This window comes from Anolis carolinensis, chromosome 5 (assembly GCF_035594765.1).
Source record: "Anolis carolinensis isolate JA03-04 chromosome 5, rAnoCar3.1.pri, whole genome shotgun sequence".
Taxonomy (NCBI): Eukaryota; Metazoa; Chordata; class Lepidosauria; order Squamata; family Dactyloidae; genus Anolis; species Anolis carolinensis.
The window spans coordinates 37,351,147-37,366,162 of NC_085845.1; the positions used below are offsets into that span (position 1 = coordinate 37,351,147).

The 15,016-nt window shown below is 36.4% G+C and overlaps 1 protein-coding gene across 3 annotated transcripts in view; it reads left to right on the forward strand.

Moving 5' to 3' along the window:
- The window catches only part of intu (inturned planar cell polarity protein), a 44,081-nt gene extending 31,533 nt beyond the window's left edge, over positions 1-12,548 (forward strand). For 2 of the 3 annotated variants that reach the window (XM_008112043.3, XM_003221763.4), the window contains exons 7-16: positions 591-668; positions 2,152-2,341; positions 3,451-3,504; positions 5,341-5,403; positions 5,646-5,864; positions 6,324-6,773; positions 7,571-7,668; positions 9,086-9,266; positions 11,494-11,639; positions 12,010-12,548. In XM_008112043.3, the coding sequence (XP_008110250.2) occupies positions 591-668; positions 2,152-2,341; positions 3,451-3,504; positions 5,341-5,403; positions 5,646-5,864; positions 6,324-6,773; positions 7,571-7,668; positions 9,086-9,266; positions 11,494-11,639; positions 12,010-12,121 (1,591 nt within the window). In that variant the 3' untranslated portion in view covers positions 12,122-12,548. Of the gene's footprint in view, positions 1-590; positions 669-2,151; positions 2,342-3,450; positions 3,505-5,340; positions 5,404-5,645; positions 5,865-6,323; positions 6,774-7,570; positions 7,669-9,085; positions 9,267-11,493; positions 11,640-12,009 lie in introns of those variants that run through there. The other variant, XM_008112044.3, reaches the window with a different exon arrangement.
- The last annotated feature ends 2,468 nt before the right edge of the window (positions 12,549-15,016 follow it).

Below are 15,016 nucleotides of genomic sequence, written 5' to 3' on the forward strand. Positions count from 1 at the left end.
GCGACCACTCAGCCAGGGAAGCGCCCGTGAGTGCTGCTGCCTAGCAACACAGGCGCTTCCCAAGCAGCGAGTGGTTGCCAAGGAACATCTCCCCAGATCTCACTCGGCCAGACCCTCGCTGGAGGAAAAAGTTTCCTCCAACAAGGGCCTGGCCGAGGAAAACCCGCGACATGCTCCTCATCTCTCGGGGGGACAGGCCCTTGCTGGAGCAAGGGTCTGTCCCTCCGAGAAATGTTCCTGCGCCCTGGATCTCCCTTGGCCAGGCCCCTCCGTCTCCTATCGAGCTCCCTTCGCTTGATAGAGGGAGGGGCGCCCTGGCCGCACCTCGGATAATACAGAGGCTCGGTTAACCGAGACTCTACTGTAGTTGAAAATCTCCCTGAATTTTTTTCCTAGAAAATATGAGCAGGTAAGAAATCATTAGTTAAATTTCTAACCCAAATCCCATTCTATGGTATCCATACATGCCTACTTGCTATTCATTATCAAGAGACTATGTACCCAAAAATGAAGAAGTATAATCCCCCCCCAATTCTTTGTATTTATTGCATTAAGTCTGCATAACTCCGGTGCTTCTTTTGGTTTTCTAGTGTTCCTCTTTCTCAGCTAAGGAACATGATTACTGATGTTGTCAAAATTCTGACATTCATGTACAGTTCTCTGGACAGGTAAATATTCCTTAAAAACTGCAGATATAAGGTTTCTTGCTATGTAGTTTAAATTTGGTTTTATAAAGACTTTGTTGAAATGTCAGAGCCCATCACTGCATTGGAGTCTATTCTTCAAACTTCTGAGAATTTCAGATTCTTTGGATCACAGGAAAGTTATTCAGGAACTTCTATAGTCGTTTTTTGATGTGTAGAACTAATTGGACAATTAAGCCCATAACGTATAATTAATGCTTTTATTTGAAACTATTAACTAACCTTCTGTTTCAAATAGAGATGCCCTCTGAACATCATTATTTTCATTTCATTTCAAGTTCCTGAAATATCATATGACAAACATAAGACTCAAAGAGATGCTTCAAGTTTGTCCAAGACTTTACATATTGTCTGCTAATCCTTTTAACAAACTTTTTTTGAATATGCCATTCTTCTAACCATTATTAAAATAGTTCCAATTGTTCCACTTGTAATGTTTTTAATATGTGGCTTTGGAAACTCCTATTTCAAAACAAAGTAACATTGAGTGCTGTAATCACAAAGAGGATCAAGGAACACAGGGTCAAGGAACACAGGGATTTAGGCCAATGAAGAGGGATCTTCCTCCAAATTCCAGCATCATCTTTTCAACTAGGATCTGTCTTGAAACTGATACTGTTTTTACCAGTTGCACTGAGTTGATTATTTGTAACATAGGCAATATTTCCTTCATATCAAGTACTTTTTTGATGTAGAAGGCGGGCATAGATGTGTTCTGTCTTCAAAGAAAGTGACTTTATCAGGTTAACTATAACACTGGCCAACGCTTACAGTACAGGTTGAGTATCCTTATCCAGAATGCTTTGGGTCAGATTCCTTTTGTGGGGGCGTTTTGAAATACTTATATTTGCCCATACATATATAACACAGGCCAATACACATTTTAGTTCCTCAAATGTTAGACCTGTTTCTGGGTATATCTGACCTGCTGATTCCAAAAATAACACCAGTTCTCCCCAGCAGCACTAGTTTTTGAGATAAAGAGCATATGCCATATACTAGTTGCCATCTGCTTAGCAATATAAAACCGTGATAACTATATCTAAGAAATTAGAACTGATGCGGTCTATCCAATGCAGATTTCTAAATCAGCACACACATAATCCCAGGTACAGACTTAAAAACCAAGACACCAAGAATTGGGGAAGGGCTGTGTAATCCCACACAAAATAATAGCTAAAAGAAATATTCATTTTTAATGTATTTACCTAATTTGAATGAAATTCTGTAATGTGCATCTCTAAAAAAATTCTACCACTTGTTTCTCATACTATTCATTCCATTTATACCCTTAAAATCCAAATGCTTGCCCCATCTAGTTGGTTTTTTTTCATTTTCTGAACATTTACTTCTGCTGTATCATCCTGTTATGAAGCATTTTCTGCTATACACTTAGATCATGTTGTATGTTTCTTGTTGCTCTGACATCTGCTTTATGTTTGTTCAGTGCTTTTTGTCTAGTAGAAAACACTTCACGGTTGGATCATTTCTTCAGCCTGTTCTTCCAGCAAGCCCTTCAGCCCACAAGGCTTAACTCAGATGCCAGTCTAAGTAGTCACCAATATGATAGCTGCAGTGCGTTACTTTTATACAACTTTCCAGGGGTACGGTGGTTATTGTTGCCACAAGAAATTAAGGTAATAATTCCTACGGCTTTATAGAGATAGGTTAACAGAAGAAATGAGTTAGTAGTAGTTAAAGTTCTCTGTGCATAAATTTCCATATGTTTGTGGCGTATTAATTTTATGTTTATGTGCTAAATGTATTTATTGCACAATTTCTACAGAGAAGTTGCTTCCATCCCAAAATAGACAGGATGTGCTGTCCTATCTATATTTTTCCTATAACTGAAATACTGTACCCTCATGTTTTTAGAATGTTTTTGTTTTGATGAAGAGTTACATATTTTTATGCATTTGTTTAAAAGTGTGGTATATGTCAGAAAAGTGGCTCATCCAAATATAACATCAATCCATGAAATAATATTTAAGAAAATACTATAGTTCTCTCTGGGGAAGAGATCCATTTTCAGTCAAACAAACAAGAACAAAGAAATGCAATGACTTGAATGCCAGTTGTGTGGCTTGCCATTCTGGTGAAAACTAGTGTTTCTCACTGAGCTTTCTTGTTTACATGCTTTGTTTACATGCTTTTTACAAATTACATTCTTCTATGTATAGAGTATTGGTTTGGTTTGTAACTTTTAGGGCAATTGCTTGGATCAATCAATAAAACCGAATACTTACAAAAGTGAATCTAACCAGCTAGAAGTGTGCAAATTGAATACTTCTTAGAACAAAGATTGCATGTGAGAATGTTTTGGAATATTTCCATAGAGACCAAATACTGAAGCTAGAATGAAAAAGGTTTTTTCTAATAACTCTGCTGGATATTAAAGCTTTGCCAGATCTTAGGGAACCCTCATGCTTTGTTTTAATCTATGGAAAAAAGGGTGATTGGCAGGTCCTTTATATTAAACAATAAGTTTACGGGCTGAAAAGTTGAATGTTTTTCTTTCATATCTGAAGGGGGAAGTATGCTGCTACCAAATCTCTCTCTTTGATCGTGTTTATACACATACAAAACAGTGTGATGCTGGATTTTGCTTTGATTCTGGAAGAGGGAAAATAACTGTTGTTAAATCTGCATTTTGGAGCATTGTTTTATTATTGTGGTGTAGATGAATATCTTCACAATTTCTGGGAAATTTTGCTGGTAAAATATGTTCATTTACTCTGTATTTCAGATAGAAATTGATACAATTCTTAGTGACTTGGAGGCAGCAGACTTTGGAGAACTAGTAAGGAATCTGTTCTTAATACAATATATTACACGTTCATGCCAGTCTGTTCAGAGCTCACCTATTGGTGTGGGACACTGTGTTGTAGTTGCTTATTTTAAAGTGAATCAACCACAGAGTTTTAAGACCAGAACCGGGAGGGAAGCAGTTAATCAGAAATCGCAACAAACATCATGTCATGGCAAGGGTTCTGCTATTGATATTTACAGCTGCTTGCCACATTCTGTTTTTTGTTTTTTCTGCTTTTTTATATGTCTTGATTTAGATGGAAAGGATTGAGTTTATAGTTGCAGAAACAGAGGAGAAACATCAGCGATCTCCTCTTTGCTCTTCTTCCTCTCCATTCCTTGCTACCAACTTTCGCATGGAAGGCAAGCAATGACTGTTCCTTCTGCTCCTTCTCCTTGCTATTAGTGTCTTTTCCTCTCATAGGAGAGGATTAAAGTAGAGCAGGAATCCTTAAACTGCAGCCCTCCAGTTGTTTGGGCCTCCAACTCCCAGAATTCCTTACCATTGAACAAGCTTAGCTAGCGCTTCTGGGAGTTGGAGGCCCAAACAACTGGAGGGCTGCAAATTGAGGATGCCTGAAGTAAAGAAATACATCAGCGCCTGGATGTTTCCTTCTCCCTCTGGGCTACAATGCATAGTGGCTCCTGAACGGAAAAGAGTAGATAGCAGTTTCAAAGTAGACATTATGACCCTTGAAAAGGAGTTGAAATGATTCACAGAGGCTTCTTGCTTATTGGCCCCTGCTTTACCTTCTCTCTAGAGAACTGAAAAAGTTAAGTGCCTTTAGTTTTCAGTTTCATTATTTATGTCTCTCAAATAGTTCATGCTTGGGTTTCTTCTTATAGGTATGTTATTAACTACCAGATATTTAGTGGAAGTGACTGGACTTGTCTAAAATTGTAAACTTGGCCAAAGAACTTGTAGCAAGTTGAAATTTTTTGACACAAATAGGATCAGGTTGGGGGGCAGTTTGAAATCCCTTAAATCTCCCATATGGGAGACCAATTTGGTAATGTTTGTCCTGTAAATAGGCTTTAGGAAGTAGAATTTATCCTTGGTTGTTTATCTGCAAATCATTATAACTGGAGCAGCAAGAATAAAACATGATTTGCAAAAATGAGAACCATTTTAAAATGGTTACTTAAATGATACTGTTGGTGTGTATTGTTCTACAGGCATTATCATAAGCTATGTGTTGGAATCATTCTGCTTTGGTTGTATTCAAAATATTTTACTATAGATGCCTTACTATTTGTGAAATAATTTATGTCTAGAATGTAGCTATTTTACTTAAATGCAAGACGTTATGCTGTCCTAAAATTAATGGAATATATTTGCTTTATAAATTCATTTAAATGCAGAAATGACCATGACTTGTTAGAAATGATATCATAACCAATAAATAAGTGTGAGAAATGTATCTTGTTATATTGTGTTGAAAAAAGCTGCAGAATGATTACAACTCTATCATTATGGCTTATATTTTTGAATATAATTTACAAGTTTTTTAAAATGCATTCATAAAAGGTGATAGTTTGCTATTAGAACTGTGAAAAGTCTATCTAGTGGCAAGAACCATGCTAACACTATTGCATATTTATAACCTTGAATAATATTCTAAACTTGTCAGTCCTATCCTTCTTGGACAAGTGATTTATGACAAATATGAACATATAAGAGGATGTTGCACATTTATTTTAAATGTGTGTACTAGTCATGTAAGGAATCCATCCTTAAGAATTAGAATATTTTGCAAAAAATATCATTTCTAAGAATATACTCATTTAAATACCAAAACTGTGACTTTGTTGTGCTCTTCTCTTATAGTCTGAAGATTATTATGACATGAGACGATTGTATACGATTTTGGGCTCCTGTCTCTTCTACAAGGTAGAACCTTGAAAATGTAATTGTATGTTGGAAAAATTGTTAACCTCAAAATACGAATTTTAGATAATTAAAGAACAATCTGATTATATTTTCTAAAAGTATTTTAAGGATTATGAAATGTATTTGACTGTTGGATTTGATGGGATGCTAATGAATACTTAATTTTATTTTGGCAAATAAAATGTGTAAATTAATCAAACAATGGTAGTATTTATGTATAATTTATTTTTCTTTTTTATCAGGGATATTTAATTTGTACTCACTTACCAAAAGAGGACCTCATTGATATTGTCTTGTATAGCAGGCATTATGGCCTCTTGCCATTGGCATCAGAACAGCGAATAGGTCAGTTAGTAGTATGGCGAGAAGTGTTTCCACCATATCATCTTCAACCATGTAAGACTTCTTGTGAAGGATACAGAGAACCCAAAGCAAGATACTTTTTACTTATAGTTGGTTTGGTAAGTTTTGTTTGGTATGGCTATGGTAAGATCAATGCTAAGATTCCACGGTTGTAACCTATGAACAATTTCCTTGTTGTTTATGCATTTCAAATACCTCCTTTGTCAACAAAAGAGACCCTGCTTCAAATACATTCACATATACCCAAGAAAATTTTCAGAGGTTGGGTATATAAAGATAGGATTCAGTCATAGCATTGAGACTAGAAATCCTGTCCAGAAGGTTTAGTTAGCATTTTTATTGTTTTCTTTTACATGTCATAATAAAACTTCTCTTGTATATCAAGGATTCATAGCTGTTGTATTGGTCTTTGAAGAGTTACTGTGTTTTGATTGGTACCCTGAATTCTGATATTTTTATAATTGTTACATAATATAACTAAGATTCTGAAAAAAATGAAAGTTACATAGGCTGTTAAAGCAAATCTGCTGCAAAAGTGGTCTTCCTTTTTCTTACAGAAACACTTCATGTTGAGTGTTTTGCTGGAAGCAGGAGGCTGTTCTTCCAAAGCCATTGGAAACCCAGGACCAGATTGTATATATGTAGATCAGGTCAAGGCAACTATCCTTCAGTTGGATGGAATAAATTTGTGCATAGATGAGATACTCGAATCCCCTTCTACTCCGCTGGTGTCCTGTGTAGATTGGTTCCTCCCTTCTTCCCATGACAAATTAGAAAGTTTGACCACTTTGTCTCTTCTCAACAAACTGCATCATACAACAACCTCCATAACTTCTTCAGGAAACAAAAGAGTGATTTCTGGCAGTTCTGGGCCTAATCCATTAAGAAATAGTGGATGTTCTGATATCGGCAGCAGTGGTCTTGAAATAGGAAGTGGAAGCGTGAACCCACATGCTGTGCAACTTAAAGGTCATGGTGGATTTGATGGAAGTAATAGTCTCTTTAAGGTACTTCTAGTCTTTTTCATATATATATATATTCATATATATATATTATTCTGTAAACCTTAAGTTTCCTGCTATAGTGGGGAAAAGAAGCTTCTGAAGACTTTCAGAGTAAAAGAAATGGGGCATGTTTGCACCCCCTCTTTTTAGTCCCATAAAGTAAACATCTGATCTATGGTATTTCCCACAGCTTAGAATGAGTGAGATTTGCCAAAAATGAGTGTGCAATATAGGAGTGACATGCACTTTAATAGGAAGATTTTCTGGCATGATTATATAACCATTTTTCTAGAGCATATTAGATACTCTAATTACAGGAGTAGATAGTTCCTGTTTCTTCCCAGTTTTCAAGGAATATCCAGATGAGTTCCTGTTCCCATTAACATGGCTGCCAGCTTTCCTCCCAGTTGCCTACAATATATTTCCATCCTGTTCAACTAGAAAAACATGTGGCGAAATCCTGTGTTGTAGCAGTTGTAATTCTAGACCAAATAATTCATGATACCATATATGAAAATGTAGTCCAAGTCAGTTTAACTTACTAAAACTATAGATTGCGGCTCTGTGCTGAAATCAACAGTGCTTCTTTCCAATAAACAGCAGAAATTAGATTAATTTGATATAAAATGCACATAGAATCTTTCAAAAATAACTTTATATGTCTTCTAGCACTTGTTGCTCAGTATAGGCTCAACCAGATTCTAAGACGGATCTATAGGAGCAGCTTCTTACTTATGACTTAAATATAAATATTTTGATTACTCTCCCTTTTGTTGTGAGCTTTTATTCTTGTTTTTCAGATCACTAAAAAGAAGCATATTCTTCCAAACCCATTCAATGTAGGAACCTTGAAAAGGAACCTTTCAGATAAAGAAACCGAATTCTATAATGTTATGAAGTAAGAAAATCTATTATTATTGTTACCATCATTTTTATCGTAATCATTGTCTCTGTCACTCCCGTTATTAGCCCAATTGATATTGGTTAGTTCCAATTAAAGTAGATCCATTGAATAGTGAGACCACATGTAATTAAGTCACACTGATTTAATTGGTCTATTGTAGCTAAGACTAAATAGGATTCAGGCTATTATCATTCACTTGTAAGCATATTTTCTGGCTGCATTCATATCTTATGTGAGGACATATGCAAATACATAAAATATAGTTTGGATACTATTTAATTAATGGACAGTAGGAGAGTTACAATTCAGGAAGCCACAGATGTTCTCACATGTGGCAGTCCATGTTTATAATACTTCAGAAGATTTCTTGCTAATGAATTTTCTCTGTGTGTGTGCTCTCCATTCTTTTTTATTTGGAAGCAGTTGCATGTACAATATATTATTGTAGTTTCTTTGTCTTTCTAAATTGTGTTATCTGGGGTGCAGAAGAGACTCTGTGTCAGATTAATTACCAGAATTCCATGGAACTCTGGCATTTAAAAGAAAAGGAACCGTTTTTGGAACATGTATACATTTGGAAACAAATGTGACAATTCATTGTTTAATATTCAAGACAGTTATAAATTGATTTATAACTAAAATTCTTTTGTTACACTTCATTTTAACTAATACTTTAAATATCTGGTCTCCTGGAGACCCAATCCATTATTCAAACCTCTGCACCAAACAGTCTCTCCTTATTGCTTAAGTTAAGCCCAATTCCTTGTTCTTTGTTTTCTGATCTGGGATCTTAGAATCATAGAGTAATAGAGTTGAAAGAGACCACATGAGCCATCTAGTCCAATCTCCTGCCATGCAGGAAAAAACACAATCACAGTATCCCTGACAAATGGTAATCCATCCTCTGTTTAAAAGTTTCCAAGGAAGGAGCTTCCAGCATGATGCCTACAGCATGGGCCATAGTGAGATGGGGGCCACTACAAGAAGTAAAATGTTTTGTGGGTTTGTTATGTCTATGGGTACTTTATAAATCTACACTATCGATCACTCCTAAAGAACACTCTATGTTTAGTATTAATTTATACAAAAGCTGCTAAATTGTAAAAGTGGTAGCTGTTCTGCTTCTGTTTTGTTGGACTGTTGAATCCGTTCTGGGTCTGACTGAACTTAGAAGAAACTATCAAACATGCTAGTGGCTGTCCCCCAAAAAGGGAAAGCATATTGGATAGCAGCTACCTTAGCATTCAGACTAAAACCTATAAGAGATTTCCATCATCACCAACAGGGAAACCACCAGCCATCGCAGCTCAGTAATATTTATTTTATGGTGTTGTGGATTTGTTCTGCACTGAATGATAATTTCTTACTCTAAAGGTAATAGCCCAGTAATTTCTGTCTTCTGTTTTTGAAGGCTGACATCTGGTCCTGAGAATACCCTCTTTCACTATATTTCTTTAGAAACAATGCATGGAATTTTTATCGCTCCAACACATGCTGAAGTAGGACAGCTAGGAGGAACTATCCATCCTCAACTCATCAAGAACTTCCATCGCTGTTGCCTTTCCATCCGTGCAATTTTCCAGGAAACCATGGTGAGAGAAGTATTAAGCTGATCTTTATTGAAAGGAAATTATTATAGTGTTGTATTCTTTATTCAGAAGTGGGCATCATAGAATTCATGACTTCACTCCTGAGTGACTGAGTACAGAATTGCAGTGCAAGTCTTCTTGCATGAGGTAGAAATAAATGTCCCTATTTGAGACTAAATTTAGAAAAATTGACTAAAGTGAAGAGATGTGACTGCCTTACAACCAGAAAATTTTAGAATTCTTACATTCTGTCACTGATTGCATTATTTTTGTAAAACAGTTGTTAACTAAGGAAATCTTCCCTCAAGTTTTAGTAATAGCAGAACTGGTATTTGCAGAGTTCAAATGTCTGTATCTTGATTTATTACATGCTGGCCTGATCAGGTATGTCAACAAACGTATTATTGCATGTTACAAGAAGGAGACACAGGTCTGTAGTTCTGCCCCACCTCCCCCATACGGAAGAGGAAGTACTGTTATTAGAGTGAACCTGCAAATGTTGCTCTGCAACTTCTAGCATTCCTCAGCTTTGGCTATATCTAACAATATTTATAAGACTTTATGATTCTCATCCATGGTTTAAATCAGGCATGGGCAAACTTAAGCCTTCCCAGTGTTTTGGACTTCTACTCCCACAATTCCTTAGAGCCGGTAGACTGTGAGGAATTATGGAAGTTGAAGTTCAAAGCACCTGGAGGGCCGAAGTTTGCCCATGCCTAATTTAAATAAATAACAAAGTTTCCAGTTACCTTCTCTTGTGCATGAAAAGGAAGAGAATTGTGATATAGTAATCTAATGGTTCCCGTGGTTTGTACTCATAATAATAAGCCATGGTGTGTTAGGTCAAGAAACAGATTTACATTTTTTGGAAGAACTGATTCAACCATGATGTGACTTTGGTTAATATCTCATCTAGACTACTAAACATTTTGTAACATCTCACACAGGCTGCTGATATGATCTTGCTAGTTTGTTCTTGGGATTCTTTTAGCAAGGGGCCTAGAGATTCAAGAGAAGGATCAATTACAACAGCTAAGATTATGAAGAAACTATTGGAAACCTATTTCCACTTGTCATTTTTATTGTTGACTTTATTAAATTTCCAAGGGGGTAATAAGTCTTTCTCTAGAAGAAAGAGAATCTGCAAATTGTGCTTCTCTATGTCAGCTGGTCTCACAAGAACTATTAATCCCAGAGTTCCTCATATAGAGGTGAGAGGGAAAGACATTAAGAGGAATAGCACCACATTTAGGTTCTTATGGAACAGTTACATTAATCTTTTGAGGAAGAACCAACAGAAAGTCTATGACGCCTTAGAGGCTAACAAATCTAAACTGGCACAACCTTTCATGAATAGATGCATGAAATATAATCCTCAGTTGGCAAATAACAGCATGAAGCTGATAAATTTCTCTACCATATAGCTAAATGTAATGTTTCCCGGTCTAAGTGCTTCCAGAGGGCAGGGCAAGTAATAGATACAGCTCCTAGTAGGTTTTGCAAAACACAATATACAGTACGTGAGTAAATGTCCAGCCCACATTTGCAGGTTATTTGAACATACACTCCATACTGCCATGTTTGAGGGCTGGGGGAAAAGATTGCACAATCCTAGATACACTTTCATAAAATAACACAGTCTTCTTTCATATTTAGAGGATGCAGTGGGATGATGCTGTATCTGTGGGAAGGTTACCATGCATTTGCCCTAACCACAGATACCTCATAAACAATGTTTGTCACCTATTCTTTGTAGCAGAGTAAACGAAGTAATGCATAAATTTTACTCTATATATTTTTATCTCAATGTGAATGCATGTCTTGTCAAAAATAGATGTGTTCTTATATAATGTTTTAAAATAACACAAATGTAATATTTTTCAGTGTATGCCAAGAGCTGAGCAAAGTGATCATTTTTTCCCATCGTAATTTGCAACATATATCTGTGGCACTGTGTCCAGTTTTCAACATGTCTTTAGCCAAGTTACTTTAGGAGCAAATATTTAAATAAGAAGAAATTATACACAATACTGTGGCTTTTGAATCTGAACATATCCGAGATGGCTAGGACAGACTACTGCTTTGAAATATAAATATGATATAAATTTCCATGTGAAAATGTTCCCATAATCATGCATTTTAGGGTATATTTAATGATTTTATGAACAATTAATTATGTTTCATACAAATTCATTTTATTAATTATCTTCTTTATTAATTTTTATTGCAGACTAAAAAAGCTGAGAAAAAGTCAAGAGCCACAAAAGCCTCTGACTTGAATAAAGTGAAGGAACATGGTGTACTCTTTGAATGTTCTACTGACAACTGGACTGATAAAAGGAAACCCCCACCAAGTATAATGTATTGGGTTGTAGGGTATGTGAATGTCTGATATATTTTCCTGCAGATGTGTTGTACAATGCTAAAAATCCTCAACATCGCCTTGTCCTAGTGTTATAATTCAACAAACACTTCTTTTACAAAGGTGACTTTAGTCTTCACAGTCCAGCCATCTATTTTAGTATTTCTTTTGATACAAAACAGTAGTAAAATGTAGTAAAAGCTTTAAATACAGTTAGCAATTTTAAGATAGCAAAAAATTAAAATGTGTGCTCTAAATTTTTCTAATATCTATATAGATCTCTTTTTAGTTCTTTAGCAAACCATTATAAAAATAGACTGCTTTTAGAATTGTCTAAAAACTGTGTTTTGACACTGAGATTTGTTGTTATTATTTTTCCTACAGGAGACTTTTCCTAGATCCAAAACCTCGAGAGTTTTATGTCTGCTTTCATGACTCGGTCACAGAGATTGCTGTTGAATTGGCATTCAAGCTATCCTTTGGCTTAGCTCTGTAGATGGATTTAGCTGTACAGCCATTGGAAAGGGAGCTCTAAAACTTCCAAGGAAATCAATTGTGCATATATCCTTCAAGACCTCAACCAACTGAATGTAATGTTCCATGCAAAATGTAATAGACTAGGATCTTTGTGGCACATTTGGAATCCTGGGGATAAAAGTTAAATGGGGAAATGTGAGATGTTATTTCTTCTCAGGTTATCCTATATACAAAAGGAGCGACTACCTTACTTTAAAGGGCTAAAATACTTTGTAATACAAAATAATACTACATATCATTATGTAAATTTAAAAATATTACTTGTTATAAAGTAAAATTGAGTGCAGAAAAGAAAGGGAGGGATTTACCATTTTGTTTTAGAAATCTGTATGTAAGCTATTTTTGTATGTTTTTTTTTACAATAAAGGCATATGTTTGCAAAACAACAGTGTGCCTTTTGTATTTTATATTCTCAAACATCTTTATGATGTTTAATTATATATCTATAACATCCTATTCAATATTGTATTGTTAGCATATATGTTGCCTACTTTATTCAAAACTGTCCATGTAATACCTTTAATTCTTCTAGTTCCTCACATGCAGTCATGGTCTCTATTATACATGCCAAATACAGGGCTGCTAGAAGGGAGAGCCAGACCCTGGAGGTATGAAAGAGGTCCAGGGTCAAATTTATTTGGGCTTCTTTGCAATCCAACGGCATGGTTCTCAAGGAATTGTGTTTAAACCATGTATTCCCCCAGATATGTATGCAAGTTGCTACAGCAAGGCCAACAGTGCCTTGAATTGGCTTTATTGGAGTGCAAAAAAAGCAGCAAAAGAGTTTTTGTTGTTATTTTTTCCTTCAGTTGCTTCTGACACTTTGTGACATCATGGACCAACCCATGCCAGAGCTCCCTGTCCACCGTGCTCCTTCAAGGCCAAGCCAGTCACTTCAAGAACATCTATCCATCTTGCCCTTGGTCGGCCACTCTTCCTTCTTCCTTCCATTTTCCCCAGCATCATTATCTTCTCCAAGCTTTCCTGTCTTCTCATGATGTGGCCAAACTATTTCATCTTTGCATCTAATAACCTTTCCTGCAGTGAGCAGTCAGGCATTATTTCCTGGAGTATGGACTGATCTTCTTTCTTAAAAAAATCTCTTGTTTGCAAATCCATTACAACTTGTACCCTCGGTTCGCTTCTGACACGAGAAATAAAATAAATACTATTTTATTGAGATTGGTCATTACACTCCCCCCCCAAGAAGTAAACGACTTCTGATTTCCTGGCTGCAGTCTGTGTCTTCAGTAATCTCCGCTCCTAGAAATACAAAGTCTGTTGTTGACTCCACATTTTCTCCCTCTACTTGCCAATTAGCAAAATAGTAGACTTGGTAAAGTTGGAAAATTACCTTTCTGTGCTGGTTTCACATTCTTGTCCACATTCTGTGTTTCAAAATTCACACTTTACACTTTAAAAATTGTTACTGAATCTTGGAGTCGTTTTTAAGATCTTCAAGGCATTCAATAAACGTCTGCTGGTATTCTCATTATAGATGTGTTTCCGTGTTGGCAATCCAAATAGTTTTATATTTTAAAAATCTCCATGGTATCTCTAAATAATATGTCCAATGATCTCTCTTGTAATATGGCCTAAGATTTCTATGATATTGCATGATCCATACCACCACGAAATATCTTTTCCACAAAATATATGAGAAAGCAAACACTGAACTGTTTGTGGAACTGGAAAACAACCTGCAAAAACTGCTGCCTCAGAGCCACGTCTGAAATAATTTTCTTCTTACAATTCTATAGAAACTTCATGTGATTTTCTACCAAATAAATTTATATTAATGAGATAGTGTTGATCTCAGATGAAGCAAGAATGCCTGTCACTTCATAGCAGCAACTTTAATCTTGAGGAATTTTTTTTGGTGAGCTGCTTTGGGTCCCACTCTAGGAGAAAGACAAAATACAAAGGCAATAAATAAAAATAACACTTCTACAAAAATCTGGAAAAATCTGCTGGGCTTAGCACAGCAGGTTAAACCACTGTGCTGCAGAAAAATCCTGCCAATCAAAAGGTCAGCAGTTCGAGCCCAGGTTGGGGTTAAGCACCTGCTGTTATCCCCAGCTCACCTGCCCACCTAGCAGGTTGAAAGCAGAAATGCGGGTAAATAAATAGGTACCACTTTTAGTGGGGAGATAATAAAGGCTCCCTTAAGGACATTAATCGGAGGAAAGCTCCTTGGCATGGTACACGGAGCAACATCATCCCTCCATGGCTGGAGTTGAGCACAGCCTCCAAGATGCCAGAAATAAGGTGGGAAAAAGCTGCCTTTACTTCTGTTGTGTTGTCTATCCTTGTTAATTGTATAATTGGCATTGAATGTTTGCCGTATGTGTGTGCTGTGAGCCGCTCTGAGTTCCCTTCAGGATGAGAAGAGCGAGGTATAAATGCCGTAAATAAAATAAAATAAATGATGTTTGAATGACAGATCCTAGGATCCTGCAGTCAGCAGGGTTTCTGGAAGTGGCAATCCATAAAAATAATTTTACGAAGGAGGAAGCCTGCACTACAGGTGGATACTCAATTAAGGAAGCCACAGCACTGACCATTAATAACTGGGTGTCTAAGGTTATATCTACACTGTAGAATGAAAGCAGTTGTCACTACTTGTCACTAGGCCAGGTTGTGGCGCAGGCTGGTTAGCAGCCAGCTGCAACAAATCACTCTGACCAAGAGGTCATGAGTTCGAGGCCAGCCCGTGCCTGCATCTGTCTCTGTTCTATGTTATGGCATTGAATGTTTGCCTTATATGTGCAATGTGATCCGCCCTGAGTCCCCTTCGGGGTGAGAAGGGTGGAATATAAATACTGTAAATAAATAAATAAATACTTGAACTTCC